The sequence below is a fragment of the Cryptomeria japonica genome, chromosome 6, assembly GCF_030272615.1.
Source record: "Cryptomeria japonica chromosome 6, Sugi_1.0, whole genome shotgun sequence".
Classification (NCBI taxonomy): Eukaryota; Viridiplantae; Streptophyta; class Pinopsida; order Cupressales; family Cupressaceae; genus Cryptomeria; species Cryptomeria japonica.
In genome coordinates this window covers 444,265,669-444,283,002 of record NC_081410.1, presented here as the reverse complement: position 1 = coordinate 444,283,002, position 17,334 = coordinate 444,265,669, and the positions used below count along the sequence as shown (strand labels likewise).

Below are 17,334 nucleotides of genomic sequence, written 5' to 3'. Positions count from 1 at the left end.
TATCATCTATGGTGAATGAGACTTGGGCTGGCGTGGGAGAGGGGAGCAGCCATTTTCCTTTTTGGCTGAGAAACTTAAATCTGATAACAGCATCTTGGGTGTGCTGATGTAAAAATAGCAGAAGTTATCTTTGTCCATTGGATTGTTTTTATTTGAAAGTACAATCCTGAAATTGGCGTCCACTGAGGAGGGAATGAATCCCTCAAACAAGATGATATTGAAGTCTGATCAGCATGGTATGTATGCTGTATTAGATCACACTAGTTTAGGGGGAAATATTGGCAAATTTGGGGTTGGGTGAGAGGGGCAGGCATGAAAATCCAAAGCTTTGACTTCTGTGTTCTTTTCTTGTACTGTTTAAGCCCAAGATTCATTCACATACAGTAGTATTGTATGGATTGGCGTATGAGTGTTAATCTGACTAGAAAGACCACAAATTTATTTATATATTGAAATGTAAAAAATTTAAATATACAAAATCATTTTCTTCTACAAATTGAATTGTGATACTCAATTTGTACATTACAAGTAATTGGATGAATTTAAATGTACATAAAAGAGTTTTCTTTTATAAATGTCAATGTCAAAGATATTGCAAAGGGCACCATGGTCCTAATTGAAGAAAGCACAACAATAATCATCAGCTTGAAGAAAGCTTTGCAAGCGTTAATGCTAGTACTTTCACTCCATTGGAAATGTGATCAATCGATGCATATTCATCTGGCCTATGACTGTAACCTGCAAAGATGACAAGCACAATAAGGTAAAATATATGTTTTCAAAACCATTAAAAGCACCTTAGGCAGAAGGAAAATGGAAATGATTTTCTACTTCAGCATCAATCAACCAAAGCATCAAATGTTCATCTGTTAAATTCCAATCCGTTTATTTTAGACTTACTTATTTTCACATTGCCTACTAATAGGTGGATAAATGAAGACCAAAGTGATCAATGCTTTGTTGGCATGATAGACACAATCAAGATAAGATAAAAACAGCCAGGGAAATACACTACAAACTGATCTGGACATTGCATGCCAGACATTTGAGTTGTTAGAAAATGTTTACCAATTTTTTATCATTAAGATATATATTTAATTATTAATTGTCATTTATCATTTAATATTTCTCACTTTTTCTGTTAAATTTAGATTGAACTTGTTAGGCTTGAGGATTGTCAACATTGTCTTTCACATGAAAATGGAAATTCCAAGGCTAAAAATGTCTGGCTTCTGATTCTCACATATTTTTAGCATATTTTGTACTATATCCTTCTAGTGTGCAAGTTATTTCATTACAAGAAGTATCAAGATGTAATAACCACCCCTCAGTTACTATTATATTTTCTCTTTCTTTTTACAAGTAAATTGTCCAAGCATCTTCTGTCTAGATTAGAAGTGCTAGTTTTGAAGCTTTTCCAACCACCATTGTGGTGGCAACTCTATGCCACCACTCGAGCACTCCCTCTAGAAAGTGGCAAGTTCCCCAATGTTAGGATCATCCCTAGACCCAGCCCAAACCTTGAGGGTTCATTTGTGATGAGGTTGCCTACGTATCCCTTTTGAGAATTAGAGGTTCTGTTAGTTTGTACACCAACGATAGAGAGGATTCATCCTCTCCTCTTGTGTGAGATCTCTAATCTCACTTCTAAATCACAACCATTCATTAAGCTTCTACTTTCAATATAAATTAATTACCGAGAATGATAAAAAACACATTCCCATGAAATGTTGGCTCCATGCCAATAATTACTGGACAAAATTGCACAAAACTACATAGGGACCATATCTTTCCGATATCCCTTACTCACCTAGTGATTAGCTCAAGCATACATCATCTATATGCAACATGGCTAGCTCCCACTTGTGTCACACTCACACAAGCAATTAGCTGTTATACACTTCATAATACCAACAACTACTAACATTACTCCATCTATTTGATAGAGGAAGAAGAGATCATCTATTTGATAGAGGAAGAAGAGATCTTTACTCTTTGGCCAAACATATATGCTACGGTCTAAGCATGGCAAACTCGCTGTGGAAACAAGTTATGCTCATGAAATGCTAGATATTTTTTATGAAGGATATTTACCAAGTATTATACTGACCGACCATCTAAATGTGACTCTAAATTGATCAAATTAATGATTATGAGAAACATAAGTTTATATGCAGCGATCTACATAAAGATGGCAATACAAGACAAGGGACATAAAGACTGATAACGATAGCAAACTAATCTCAACCACAAAATATATTACAGCGACTCCATGATGATGCAGCGACCAAAGAACTCCACAAAAGCAGTATAAATAAGAAGTGTTCATCATTATTATAAAGGACAGAGAGAAAATGCAGCAATCTGAGTTGATTAGACATTAGTTCTATTAATAGGTTGATGGAGCCGACTATAGCAGTGATAACAAGCCATTAAAGCCAGCGATTCACATAAGGGAAAGATGCAAATATTAAGCAATGGACCATCATACCAAACAAAAAGGGCATCGACAGAGAAATAACATAAATTCCATCTAAAGCATCTAAGTCAAGATAGAACAATGATTGAATCAATTATAGACCAGAATGTGCACCTCTAATACTGGAGAAGATCGATCAATAACATGCGTATCAGTATGCTTCATATATTACCGAAGATGATTACAAGTAACAATAAAAGATGATGCACGATAAACCGATCGATCATCTAGCATCATGATCATTATAATCGTTTTATTATGAGTGGTTCATGTCAAAGAAGACTAAGTCTCAAAGCAACCAAACAAATATATTAGCTTTCGCCAAGAAATGGTTGCCGTCAACAATAAAACTTATAGATTACCACGTACGTAGCAATCAGCATAATATTATCAATATCACCATCCATGAAGAGATTTGTTACATATATTAACTAATCAACCGACTAGTTATTCAAAAGATGATTACTCATTACACAACGCTTATAATGGTGATTCAAGGCAGTGATTAAGAGAAAGAGCCAATCTGTATAAATAACAAATACTCATGAATAATGAAAGAGTAGGATCTTAAGAAAGATTAATTAATCCTTGACAAAGGTACGTCTACTCCCAAAGGATGCAACCATTTGATACCAAGATATTTAGTGAGGATCGACCCCATTTCAAGAGGGGAAGGGATTTTGCTTTGGTTTTATTATATTCTATGGGGATAATTCTACTGGACTCAAGTGGAACTCAGAAAATATATATTAATTCAGTAGCCTTTACAATTATCTTGCAATGTGGAAGCAGATTATAAACGAAGGAATACCACGTGGGGGGGTCTTTGATCTCACATAAAGAGGACTTCAATAGGAATTCAGATTTATTAGCATTAGAATAAATTTGCCAAAAGTGCTTTGTGGGCCCCAAACAATAATTACTCAGATTCCTAAAATAAAAGGATTCTCAAATGATGATTGCATCAATTAGAAAAGATTTTGGAGATTCCACAATAATTTTGTGTTTTTAGCAGCAGCTCCACTAAATTGAATGGGACCCACTTGGAAGACTTAGAAATATTGGTAAAAGGGCAGAGAAATATGTGTGAGTAAAATAAAATATATATATTTAGAGAGTGGAACAGTGTGTGTTGGGGGTGGAGAAATATAAAAAAGAAGATTATTCAAGGACACTAAAATATGAATAAATAAAGCAAATGTAATGAAATATGTGTAATATATTAATTAAATAAAGAAGATATCAAAAAGGCATGCCTTTTGGATAAAAGACATAGTTTAAAGGTATAAAAGGAAGAAGTGCAAAGTATGAAGGATGCAAAGAATAAAATATATACTACAGCAAGAGAAAAGTATAAGTAGGTGCTGGGTGAGAAATAATATTATATCAGATCTACACATAAGACAAGAGGTTCATACAGAATAGAGGAAAGGTATACGTATTAAAAAGACTATTGAACATAGGCACCAAGGACATGGATGAAAAGTAAGATTGCAGATCCAATGAAGAGAAGTGTACATAAGACTATTGTAGATCTACGGAGGATTGTATGAATAGATTATATAAAAAGACTGAAGAATTTTATGACAGACTTAGAAGATTTGTAAGGAGATGGTAATCAGTTTATGGGAGGTTAATGATCAGCATAAGTCAGACAAAGCTATCAAGATAAGTTCTATCTTCCAAGCTATTCTTAGAATTTTCAGTCAAATGTTATAATGAAATGTATTCAGCTTTGATAAAATTATATTTATCAATATATTACAACTCTCATTTAAGTTAGAATTGTTGTCTCAGGAATAAAATATGGTAAATCCCAAATGGAAACATTACATGAATACTCATCAACTAGAACTTTTGTTTGGTTCCACCAACATATTGTGACCATGAGGATGAATGAGGAATCAAATTAGTTCCCCACAACCCCATTCATATTTCCCCAAAAGTATGAGATGCTAGAAATATTGATGCCAACAAATATGATAGTTACCTTATCGTAATTTGACAACAATAATTCACAAGGCTTAGTTATAAACATATATTTAACTAAAATGGACTTTATGACCCACTTGTGAAATCAAGATTTCCAATTGAAAGTCAAGTTTCATTGTCATCCCATTTTATACCAACAACTACTAACATTACTAATTCATAATAGGACATCCTTTTAGGTAGAAAACGATAATACCAAGTTCCAACCATGCCATTGAAAAACCATCTAAACTTTGAAGGACTTACAACAGTAATTGTAATCTTTCTTTAAGCATAACCATTGGTGGGGTCATACTTAATAAAACTGATGAACCTATAGCCAATAGATCATCATATGAAAATGTCAACTCAATAATAGTCTCAACCTTTTGATTTTATTTTTGCTGATTATAACACCCTGCATATATCTATCACATGCTCGATAGATCTTGAAGACATCACCTTGTGATCAATTACTCAATGCATAGTGTTAATTATAACCATGGTGATATCATGGATTCTCAATTCTCAATCTATTCTATACTGACCTCCTGAATCTCACTAGAAGAGGGCTACACAATCATATGAAACAGCTCAATGTGTTGTTTTCAATTAATTTATTTTAAGGAAAGGAAATCAGTTTATTTAACTACCCAAAATGACTATCTATATTTAAGTGTTCCACAATTTATCCGAGTGAAGATATGAATTCAATTATTCATACATGCCATAATTTTATATGCATCCCTTGCCATAAATATCATTGGTTCCTATGGCCTGATAACACCTACCAAAACCTCCTCACTATTCTTTTGTTATCTTCTTACAATGTATAGTCAATATAATTTGATCATGACTATGTATGCTAAAGGAATAAACACAACTGTCATAGTATTGAGGGTTAAGACTAAGCTAATTGGAACAATTCAGCTTTAAGTAGAGTGAGAATCAAATTTATACAGGGTTAATTTCTATCTATATCAAATAGGAATTCTTTTCAACATCTTCCCAAAGAGTCCCATGCTAATGGATCTCTACCACTAATAAATACTATGCCATTGCACACAAATAAATAAGTAAAGAAATAAGACAAGTTTTCCAAGAAAAAGTCTTTAGCGTGACCTCTCCATAAAAAATGATATTTTATCAAAAATACTCACATGACCTCCAATCATCACATTGTTAAAGCTCTTGTTTGATAGTTGAACCCCAACACTTTATCTCTTGCTTGCTGGCTACTAAATATTGGGAGTAGTTCCCAAACTCTCATTTTAGTCGACAAAGTTGTGGAGTTGGATTTACGCCTACCAATTGCATTTGCTCAAAAGTTCCTAAAGCCTTTTCAACAAATTCATTTTGTTAATATCTTGTAATGGTTGCATTCCATGAAACCACATCTCTTTGAGGTGTTTCTTTTAAAAGCCCTGTTGACAACTGCTAGTTGTGCATAATGACACATATCTTGCAATCATTGCATTCCATGAGACCACACTTCTTTGAGGGACTTCCTTAATATAGTTTTTGAGCCTCTCCCTACTTCCACAATTTGCATACAAGTCTCCCCATCGATGCACAAATTGCAACGTAGAAAGAGCCATCGAGACCATAGTTTTAGGACTTGGACTTGGACTCAACTCAGCAGCCAAAGTTTTGACTCCTCTCCCTGCTTCCACAATTTGCATACAAGTCTTTCCCCATTAATGCACAAATTGCAACGTAGAAAGAGCCATCTAGACCATAGTTTTAGGACCTGGACTTGGACTCAACTCAGCAGCCAAAGTTTTGACTCGAACTCGGGACTCTGTGAAAAACTTGGCATGGACTCGACAAAAAAAAACTCTTATAATTACACAACATAAAAATAAATTAATTAGAGAACATTGAAGTCTATTTTGAGGTATCAATTTGTCATAATTCAAACATTACATGTCATATGATCCTTGAAATCTCAAAATTTGAAATTTCATAGTTTCAAATGTATATCAGCATTATAAATTTATATATGTTTACATATGATGATATGTCAAAACGAGAAAAACAACCAAATAAACTACAAGGTTCTATAGTATCAAAAATGATGATGGATTGTTTCTTCAAAAGTGTCTTTGTTTTCCTCCACTGCATCCAATTCTGCTGCTTTTGCTGCTTCTCTCTCCAATTCTACAAGATCTTCATCAGTAAGTAGAGCATCATCTTGTTTATCAACAGTCCATTCACCATAAGGATCAATATCATCCAAGTCAATGGATTCATGTGAAATGCCCTCCCACCTTTTTAGTTTGAAGGCAAAAGTTGTCAAATGAAGACAAGATCATCGAGGCGCCCCTGAGTCAACATGTTTCTTTCTTTATGTGAATGCTCTCAAAAAAGCTCCAATTGTGTTCACACCCACACCCATAAGCAATACATGGCCGGGATAAAATATGGATGGCTAGCCTTTGAAGATATGGTGTGGCAACACCATAATTCTCCTACCATTAATCTACAAAAAAACTTTTAAAAATTAAGTAAAAAATATAAGAATCAAATTTCTTATTTCTGCTTGTATTATTGAACTAAAATATTTACTTGGTTGTTTTTCTCTCCTTTAAATTGCTTGAGCTAAAGAAAAGATTCTCCCCTCCGCATCCTTGTAGACCTTGAATAGATAGATGAAATATAGAAAATTAATAATTATGCATGTAAAATGGATGTTTCTAAAGAGTAAATATTGTCAAATTCATAAATAAGATATAGTTAATCTCACCTCCCACTCATCAAGACCTTTGTCTCTCATCTCACGATTTGGCACCATCTTATCAATGCACGTAATAACACCTACCATGACCTCCTCGTCAGCCTTAAATGTATTAGAGAAATATAATTTTGGGTTCAAGTGGTAGGCCAAGGCATGCTGGTGGAGTTAATTTGTCCATCTATGATCAATGATGTGTCCAATGATTTGATTTTTTGTTGTTTCCACCATAGTTATGCAAAATGGCCTCTTTGGCCTTATCCATGGCCTCATAAAGGAAACCAATTGGCATGCCATCTCCATCCACCATACGAAGAACCCTATCCAAAGCTTCTGTCACCTAAAAAATTGAAAACAAATATTAAATTATTAGAAAATTAACCCCTAAAAAATGAGAACATAGATTATTTTATATAAAGTTTATGTTTGTATTTGTTACTTACCCTAAAATATTTTTGCAGTCTTCTCCCCTTCAACATTTTGGAAAATAGAGACTCCAATCAAGAATTAGACACAAATATTTGCTTGAGTTGAGGAATTGCAAAAAGAATGCTTTCCTGTTATCACTGAAGCCTGCACCCTTGCTTGCTAAGCTCTTAACTCAACAGGCTTGTGACACATGGGAACTCTCCTAGGCCTGTGGGTTGCCTAAAACTTGGAGTGAATCTCCAGAGAAAGCTGGTTATCACCTAATTCTGACTATCCTAATGATTTTTGTTGAGAAAAGAGAAGGAAAAACATGAAAAAATGAACCTACTGCCTAACAGGTGATGCACCAAACTGAGTAAATTATAACAACAAACAACAAACAGTATGACAGCAATAATACTCACCTACACAACCCAGTAAATTATAACCCTTGCATAAATAATTTATAAGGCGGCTAAAATCACAGTCCTTAGAGGAGAAAAACACTTCTCACAACCTAAGATTGTTATTCCACTCACAGCTTATAACCTGCAAATAATTATGCTTCTGCATAAGACACCCACATGAAAACACAGTTTTAAAGACAAGAATGTCACAAAAACCTGCATTAACACCAAGTACTCATAATAACAAAAGAATATGGGAAGGCACTGACTGCTTATTACTGCTCAAAGTTGTTACAATGCTCTCTTACTATTGAAAAAGTGTTACAAAAACATTCCCTTTTGCAGAAAGAACTCTGAAATTACAGTCTGCCAAAAGATGAATAATCAAGAACCAGCACAATGAAGAAGGAAGGTAGTATATATGCTTTCCAAAAAACAGATAATGAATAATGTATCCACCTCCTCTTGGACGAGCAGAACCAAAAAATCCACTTCAAAAGACTTGAAAAAGGTCTGAAAGGGAGAAACTTGGGCTAAAAGTCAGGCCAACCTATGCTGCAACCATAAAAGCTCTTAAAAGCACCATAAATGGCCCCAAAATATCACTGACAGGCCTACAAGCCTTCATAAATGCAAAAAAAAAAAATCTCTCCTTTGACCTTTAACAAATAAAAATAAAATATACATCTCATAAAGTAATTTTTTAAATTTATTATTCAATTAAATATTTGCTTTGCTTCATGTTTATATTTAAAGGCAAAAATGCTAGTAAATGAAATAATAATAATATAATAAAATAAAGTGACCTATTTATCACTTTAACAAACATTTTATTATTTTCATTTATTAGTATTTTTTTTTTTACTTTAACCATAAACATGAAATAAAATAAATTATTTAATTAAAATGATAAATTTAAAAAATTACTTCAATTAATATATATTAAATTTTATTTATTTGACCCATGCGTAAAATCTTTATAAAAGATATATTTATTAAGTGATTTGTTAATATCACTTAATAAATATTAGTCATTACAAAACACTTATTAAGTGATATTAACAAGTCACTTAATAAGGATATACAAGGGGAATGTAAAAAGAAATGACCCCTTAGGCATCTTTGCGTGGCATTTGGAGTTTGAAAAGAGAAGAAAATATAGTAAGGCAAAAATAAAATGCCTTAGTAATTCGACACATATTTAGGGAAGATAACCCTAAAATCCATTTCATTCCTCACTTTTTTGATACTTCTTCATCTGCTTTGCTGGAGCGATGCCCATGAGGGAAGGTTTGAAGGTTGAACCTGCAATTTTGTCAATTTTGGGCCTCTCACGGCAATTGAAATTTATCATTTTCTATCCTTTCTTGCTGCTGTGCGCTGCCATGTCTGATTTGTGTGTTGCCATATGTGCCGCCATGAGAGCACTCTTCACTTTCGTTGATTTTGGGCAAATTGGGGCTGTTGTGGACGCCATTTTTAGCACATTCTTTCGCCATTAGTGAAAACTGGGCATGATTCTCTTGGGTTCTATTGTTGTTGGACGCCATGCTGCTATTTCATGAAACTACTCTGCAGACCTCCGCCATTAATGGCTGCTGCAGGTGCATATATCTTGAATTCGACATTTCGTTTTGGTTTTTTTTTTGCATTTACCTTAGAAAATTACTGGTAAAAAAAACGTGAACATTTCAGCTCCTCTGATTTTCGTTTCTCTGTTTTTACTCTTTCTTTTGAGGCTACATTCTAAGGCCACAAGGCAAGTTGTAGCTTCCTATCTCTGCTTTTCCTATTATTTCGACCATACTCATAATTCCAATGGAAGAAACGAAGGTTAAAACCTCATTTCATTCCAAATCAATACTCTTTGCTGTGCTTTTTTAAGCAATTAACGCTCTGACTGTCATATTTATGTAACCACCATCAAGCATAGATGTAATTTGGCAATTCTGGGACTGTCTTAGTGTCATGGTGTTTGGCTATGAAAACTCCTTAAACACAAACTGCTATCTTTGATGTTAGGCTCCTTTCAGGAATGCTGCTCCTTGGGATTGCATATTGGCATACTCTGTGATATCCTGTAGCTCATTTTAAATACTCTGTCTCCATGTATTATTACCCTCAGAGCTGCTAGAATACGTTGTTCCTTGACAACCTATATAATGCACTGGCTTGTCTTTGTGTTTTAATGTTGTGGCTGCTCCTTGTAGAAAAGATGTGATTCACCATGATAGGAATTTGTCCAATATACACTCATTTCTGCTCCTCACTAACAACATGTTAGATTCTTATTTCAGGGCTGCTTGTAAGTTACAAAGATTGTCATCAAGTGTATTGCTTCTTGGCATTCATTTGTTTCTTGAAGACCTTGACATGCTTATTGTGCTTACTACCATGCTAAGTGTGAGGGCTGTTACCTTGCTATTTGTTCTAATGCCCTTGGCTGTAGGTCTGTATTATGCCTTCATGACAGTCTTCAGTTTACCAATGCATTAGGCATTTCTTTGTGTAATCTTTGAGGCCACCATACTTCTTGGCACTATAAAGGGCTTAAAAACGCTCCTGAGTCTGATTTTCCTCTAAAACCCTGCCCAGTGCATGCTGATTGCTTGCTGAAATACACTTGATTCACTGTCCTTTTATGTGCCATAGCAGACCTAAAAAATCTTGTGCAACACTATGTATGTGAAAGATCCCTGATAAATCTTTGCTGTTAACCTGCTGTAATTTTTTTTATTTTTAATTTTGTTTTCCTGTTTATTTAAGTTTTTCTTACAGAACTAGACAGAAGTGCAGAAAGGGTTGTTTGTTTTTGAGTTTTTGATTGTTTTATAGCATACGAAGGAATAGATAACAGCAAATATGAAGCAATACTGAAATAAATGAGGTATACAGCAAAAGTCAGAATTATTGCAAATCGTACCAGGCAGATTTGTCTGAATTACAAAGCCAAACAATGAATCCAATGTATTTCCCAAGCTCTCATACAAATTCGAAGTCAAACTGGAAGATGAAGAATGTTCTCCAACCCCACATACACTGGAAGTGAATACAAGCAATACCCTATACACCACGTGGTGTATTTGCTGCAAATGGCATTCCTCCAGTTGCATTGAACCACGTCTCCACTAGAAAGATGGTAGGCTACGCTGAAACCCTACTGAGAATTGATGCCTCTGTCCTTAATCACCACGCACAATGCCTTATAAGTCCGGTGCCAAAGATTGCTGAGGGCTACGTCCCAGCCAATCCTAATCCTGGGGTTTGCGTCCCAGTCTAGAAATCGCTCTCCAGAGCAAATTCATACAAGTTGTCAAATATGCAAAAGATGATGATAGAATGAAGCTCCTATCCCCTTATAACCCCTCTCAATTGCAAATCGAACCCTAATTGTCTCCAAGTGGCGTGGTCTAGTGGAAATGTTATAATTTCTTATTTTAAAGTGGTCATGTTACTAGAAAATGACCTTTTTCCTCATAGACAGAAATCCGCTCACTGAATTGCCCTGAGACCAAAGAGAAAGATTTAAAGAATTTCAAGATCTTTCCAACGAGCTATCACACAATAGGATGCGCATCCAGATGAGGCCAAAAATCCCCTTATTACTCCAAAATGGCTAACAACTTAGCCTTATTTAATTATTAAACACTAACTTAGGAAATATTAAAAATATAACCCAAATAGCCACAAAATGCCCAACTGACATTACAAACCCTAAAATCATCCTGTCACCTGTCTGTGACTGAAGTCGGACATCAAGGATTCACTGGTAGTCTCATCCCTAAAATCTAGGGATGCTCCTAAAATTTAGGAAACAAGCCCAATCTCTCTGAAACTGAACCCAAAGAGGCATCTCATGGAGACCCAACCTTGGGCATGATCAAACCTCCTAAAAAGTAGGAACTGCCTCCTAAAAACAAGGAATGTCTCCCAACTGATCAATAACTGCTAGAACACCAAGTCTCCAACACTGAATAACCATACCGGGTCTCTGTCCAACCCTGTCAGCCTACAAGACCCCATAATAAGCTGACTCACATGTCTCTGCTAGACTGAGCTAGAGTGGGGACATGACAGTATGGTAGCTTTGTTGTCCTTTCATCCCACTTTTTTGAAACCCTGCTGTGTATGCTTCCTTGGTGGAGATTTTGAACCCCTATTTTCATCTTTGTGACAGTCATAATGACTGAGATATAGCAATTTCAGTCCTTAAGATCTGTCCTGAGCTTTGGGCTTCCATTCTACTACGTTTGCTGTTATGAATGAGCTCTTTGTGTGGATGAACGAAGGTCATTAGAGTTGTGATTCTAAACTAAGTCCCCAAACGTTGCAACTCACTGTCTTTACTGCTGCTACAATCTTAGACCCTTCATTTCACTGTATTACCATGCTCACACTTATCAGATGAGCTTCATTTATGATGCACTATAATGGTTAGTCATTGTGTTGATCTTTGACAATATACTAAGCTTTAAGACTATATTTTCATCTTATATCTGCCCCTTTGTCAATGAAACCTATCATTGTATTGATGACTCTTCCTTGACCCATAATAAATTTTATGCTGCAACTATGGTTTAGTTGTCACTACATCTTTGGTGAGGCCTGAAATGCCTTGATCTATCCTTGAGGATACCTGTAGTTGTAAACAAATCTGCACTGTGTTTGATATCAAGGACTATCCTTGAGTCATTGTGGAGTGCTTCAACTGTTCTAGGAGTCTTGGACTGTCATAATTTTGACATTAATCTTTTGCAGGACTGCTCATTCATTGTTTGACAGTCATGGTTGTATTTTATGTCATTTGGGCTGAGTATCATTGTTTTGTAATGGATATATTAGGCCCTCCTATGATCTTCTTACTTGGCTTTGAGACTGATCAATACTTTCTTAATATGCTTTAGGACTGTTAAAACTATGCTTGAGCTGTCCTCTTTTGTTCATTTGCTATCCTGTAGCACGTTGGGCTCAACCCTTGTGGGAGCCCATTTGACCCCACGTGTTATGCATGAAAAGACACTTGTATCTGCACATGAAACAAACACATTAGATAAAAATGGGCATATGATAAGTGTGTTTGATAATTCTTACTTTCTTGGACATCTATGACAAGCTAGCTACCATGATGCATGTGAAGATCAGATTGTATGTTTATAGATGCGTATATAAGTAGTGTTTGATGACCCGACATTGCTCTAACAACAATCTCTCTTTCAGGTGCAGGCATGTGGAGCAGCAACAGAGTAATAGCTGGATGCAAGGCAAGCGGGGAGACTAAAGACGATGCAGGGTAGCTCAAGCCGGACTCGTCATTCAGGCAATGACGAGTCACCCTTCATTACTTGTGCATTTTATTTTCATAGCACCTATAAATGTATCATGTGTTTTTCATGTGCATTATAGCGGTTAGTTTCACGGCTTGTGTGAGACATTATTCATTTATATTGTCAATAAAGATACTTTTTTTTTTCTCTCCTCAAAATTAATTGCACTCTCTCTTGTATCATATGCATCTGTATGAATGCAATCTGATAATGTAATTCCTTTTGATTTTCTTAGTGCACTTGGAATGCAATATAGCAGAAGTAATATGTATCTTTGCTCCATTTTGTAAAACAAGCATAACTTAACCTATTTTTCAGCTAGAAGCGAAAAATAGGTAAAGTGAGAAAATGGCTAGGTCATAGTTTGGCTGGGTTGAATGGACAAAAAGGAGCTAAAAATGGAAAAAGGATGAAGTTTTCTTGACTTAAAACGTGGTTGGACACAGTTGGCGAAATTTGACGATTTGAAGCCGAGGTCTTACAAGTCTGATCCTAGGGCTTGACGAGTTTTTGGCCTAGACTTGGTTGAGTACTCAGCAAACTCGCTGAGACTTGGCTCGCGAGCTTGGTTGACTTGTTGTGGCCACTAGGCGAACTCGCAAGTTTGGCAATTCTTGCTAAGTGCTCAACGAGTCCGCAAACCATGCTTAGAGGAAAGGATCAAACTTCTCTCTTTGCACACATCCAAATCATTCCATCTCTTTGTTTGTTCTCTTCTCTTGCTAAGCATTTAAACACTTCCCAAATTCCTATATCCTTTATGCTTGATGGACATCCACACCTACGGCAGATTGCTTTATGAAAAGATGGAGGCCTATATGAGAAGATGCTTCTACCAACACAATGGGTAATACTACAATGGAGGCCTATAGTGGAAAATGGGACATGTCTTATGGAACCAAAAATGGTTCAATCGTAGTTGTGTTGCAGATATATAAGTCTCTCATCATATGTGCATGGATGCTCTCAATGGTATATCTGAAGGAGATGCATAGTCATGCAGTTTACCATCTCTACTTTTTTGTTCTTAAGAGGCAAGTTGTGGTAGACTTGGTCAATTTAGTATCCATTGTGGATTACAATATAGACTAGAAAATGCTCAAGAACTTGTAGACCCTTATCGACACAATGGTTTGTTGACGGCCAAAATGAAGCCACACATTGTGAAGATGAGATTGGAAATCACAATTCTCAAGAACCCGTCAACGTTAAAATACGATCATGACCATGCCTAGTCATGGGAAGACCTGAAATGTAATCCATTAAGATTGATTGTTCAGGCTTGCAAGGGATTTTCCAAGGTATGTGTTGTCACAAAAGTTTGCACCCTTGTTGAGCTATCAACTCAACAACCTTATAAAACATGGAAACAACCCCGAAGTGTGGGACCTTGCACAAGGGGTTTGAATTTTTGGAGGTCGGCTTCCTTCTCAATCCAAGTGCAGATGTTGAACCAACTCAACACTCCAAATTTTACTTTTAAACCTATCCTAACAGCTTGCAGACGAAAAGGGAAGAAAGAGATGCTAAAATGAAAGGAGATGATGCACCAAGATAAGAGAAGATATTTCTTTCCCTACCCAGATTTGACACAAAGAACCAATCGAAATACCCTGAAGATGCACAAACTTCAGTTGTATGAATGATCCCAAATGCACGTATGGAGGTTAGAATTTGTTGAATGTCAAGTTACACCCCAAGTTTCCCACAAGTTACACCCCAAAACAAGTTAGCATAGCATATATGTGAGAGAAAGCCACAAAACATACACTTATAATGAAGGTAAGAAAACATACACAACATGCATAAGTTGAAGGGAGGCAAGAATGATGATTTCAATTCATTCTAAGACCAATGGCCAAACTTACAATTACTAAAATGCAAGAAATATACAAGTCTTCAAGAGAAGTGAAAGAGCAAAGAGTAACTCAAGACAATAGGGAGAGAACTGTTGGTTGAAAATTTTGCACACTTGGGGAAATACACAAAATTGTGGTTTCAACCACAGTGTGTGAGTAAAACTCTCCTAATTAAGGGAAGGCTCCCCCTATCTAACTACAACTAAAAAAATAAAATAGGATGGGACAACAATCTTTCTTCTTCTTTCAAGAAAGACAATATCATTTTCTCTTCATAGAAAAGTGATAGCGATTCGATATAAAACAGCAGTAACAACTTTCGAAATGAAATGAGAGAAAGGAAATGAAGTTTCCTGAAAGCTCAAAGACTTCCGTCACTTCCTTCAGGACGGGACAACAATATCAAGCTCAAAGACTTGATTATGTGAAGTCCTATCTACTCTTTTCTATATTATAATTCTATCAAGAACAAATTATAACAGCTCAAAGACTGGAATATCTTATTCTTTTCTACTTAAAACAATGGGAAGTAGTATAAGCTCAAAGACTCACAGCTATTTCTCATAAAATCTACTTCTAAATTCTATTACGAACAAGTCTAAGAACAAAGTCTTACAACTTTTTCCCAATAGAACTTCTACTTTAACTAAATTAATCTTCAATACTTGTAGCTCAAAGAGTGCAAATCAGATTCAATTAAGTTCTCAAAGAAACACTTGCAAGAAAGGAAATATGGGACATAAACTCAAGAATGTAGCACAAAGACTCAAAGCTTGAGCAATTTTCTTCTATTCCTTTCATTTCTTCAATTTACACATAAAAGCTCAAAGACTTCTTTGCTGCAAATTTGACAGAGTTTTTGCTTGCTTTCAAAAAGATAAAGATTACAATAGACCCCTCAAGTATTTATAGAAGAGGAGCCTTGAAAAAAAGGTGGGAGGATCCTAGCTAACTTGAGAGATTCTCTCAACTACCAAGAGTAATTCAATAACTAACTATGACGTATTCCAACTACAGTCCTAACTGAACTCAAACTGTAGTTGCCTTACATGTAATTACAAAAGTGTAAGTAATGACTTATCTTGCAATTTACAAAAAGACTTTTACATGTAACATGTCAAAAGAAAAACTACAACTAAAAGACTACAAATTTGGAAAACATACAATTAAGTGTTGAAAAACACTTAAGCTGCAGTATGTGAAGACATGAATCCTTTGAACTTTTGGATGATCATTTGCAGCTCATCGGGATCCGTTTCATGGGTGTTCTTGGCCACGATCATGGTTTTCACGACAACATCGCTGCAATGAAGGATTGTGGCATTATTTCTCTCAAAGGAAGACTGAATTTCCCGCAAGCAACTTTGATAAGTCACCAAGACTTGAATGGATGCTACTGAAAATGGTTCGCTTTTCCACTCTTGACGGATCTTCAACTGTAGATCAAAAAGAACCTTTTCTTCTATCAACAATTCTCCATCATGACCCATGATGGTGCAAGAAGCTTTCTGACAATGAGAGACCATATCCTGAAAAACTTCCATTCACAGCCTCATAGCATCATCAATGTCTTCAATGAGTGACTTAAGAACAAGAGCTTTGTTCTCCAAGAGCTCCTGATATTCCAAGTATACAACTCTTGAAGGAATTACTTGACGTTCTAGAAGAATGCTTAACTTTTGCTGAGCAATTTTAAGCCAAATAGTCAAGCTGTCTTCTACCTTTTCCATGTTCCGTTTGAAAGTATCAGAAACTTGGTTCAATTGTTCTTCAATGGTTTTCAACTTGGCCATCATTTGGAAAACCTCCTTCAAGACTTGTGCAGATAGATTATGAAGCTGATCAACTCAAAATTCTAGTGCTTGTACCTTTTGAGCAGCTCTCTCAACTCCTTGGATTGATTCTCGTGTCTCAGAAGGACTTGTAGAATTACTCACTTCACTAGTTGATTTTGTGATTTTACGAATAGCTGCAACAAGTTGTCGGTTGTCCTCTTCTAGCTTATCTTTCTTAGCTAGAAGTTCATCGTATCGCTGCACTAATGAAGCTACAAAATACTGGGCATCATGTTTAACCACTTCATGTGTTTGCTTGCCCAATTCTACCCTTGTAACTTTGTAATCAGCAACTGACATCTCTTCAAGTGGCTTAT

General features: G+C 35.7%; 1 protein-coding gene and 1 long non-coding RNA gene across 3 annotated transcripts in view; both read right to left on the bottom strand.

The window, feature by feature from the left end:
• Positions 1 to 428: 428 nt before the first annotated feature.
• The window catches only part of LOC131037474 (ureidoglycolate hydrolase), a 274,909-nt gene continuing 258,003 nt past the window's right edge, over positions 429 to 17,334 (bottom strand). For both annotated transcript variants that reach the window (XM_057969614.2, XM_057969613.2), the window contains one exon: positions 429 to 738. In XM_057969614.2, coding sequence (XP_057825597.1) covers positions 726 to 738 — 13 coding nt within the window. In that variant the 3' untranslated portion in view covers positions 429 to 725. The remainder of the gene's footprint in view (positions 739 to 17,334) is intronic.
• On the bottom strand, positions 6,414 to 7,520 carry LOC131037475 (uncharacterized). The gene is made up of 3 exons (XR_009104233.2): positions 7,197 to 7,520; positions 7,019 to 7,088; positions 6,414 to 6,932 (listed from the first exon to the last, which is right to left on the bottom strand). It is a non-coding gene; the product is annotated as an uncharacterized LOC131037475 (long non-coding RNA).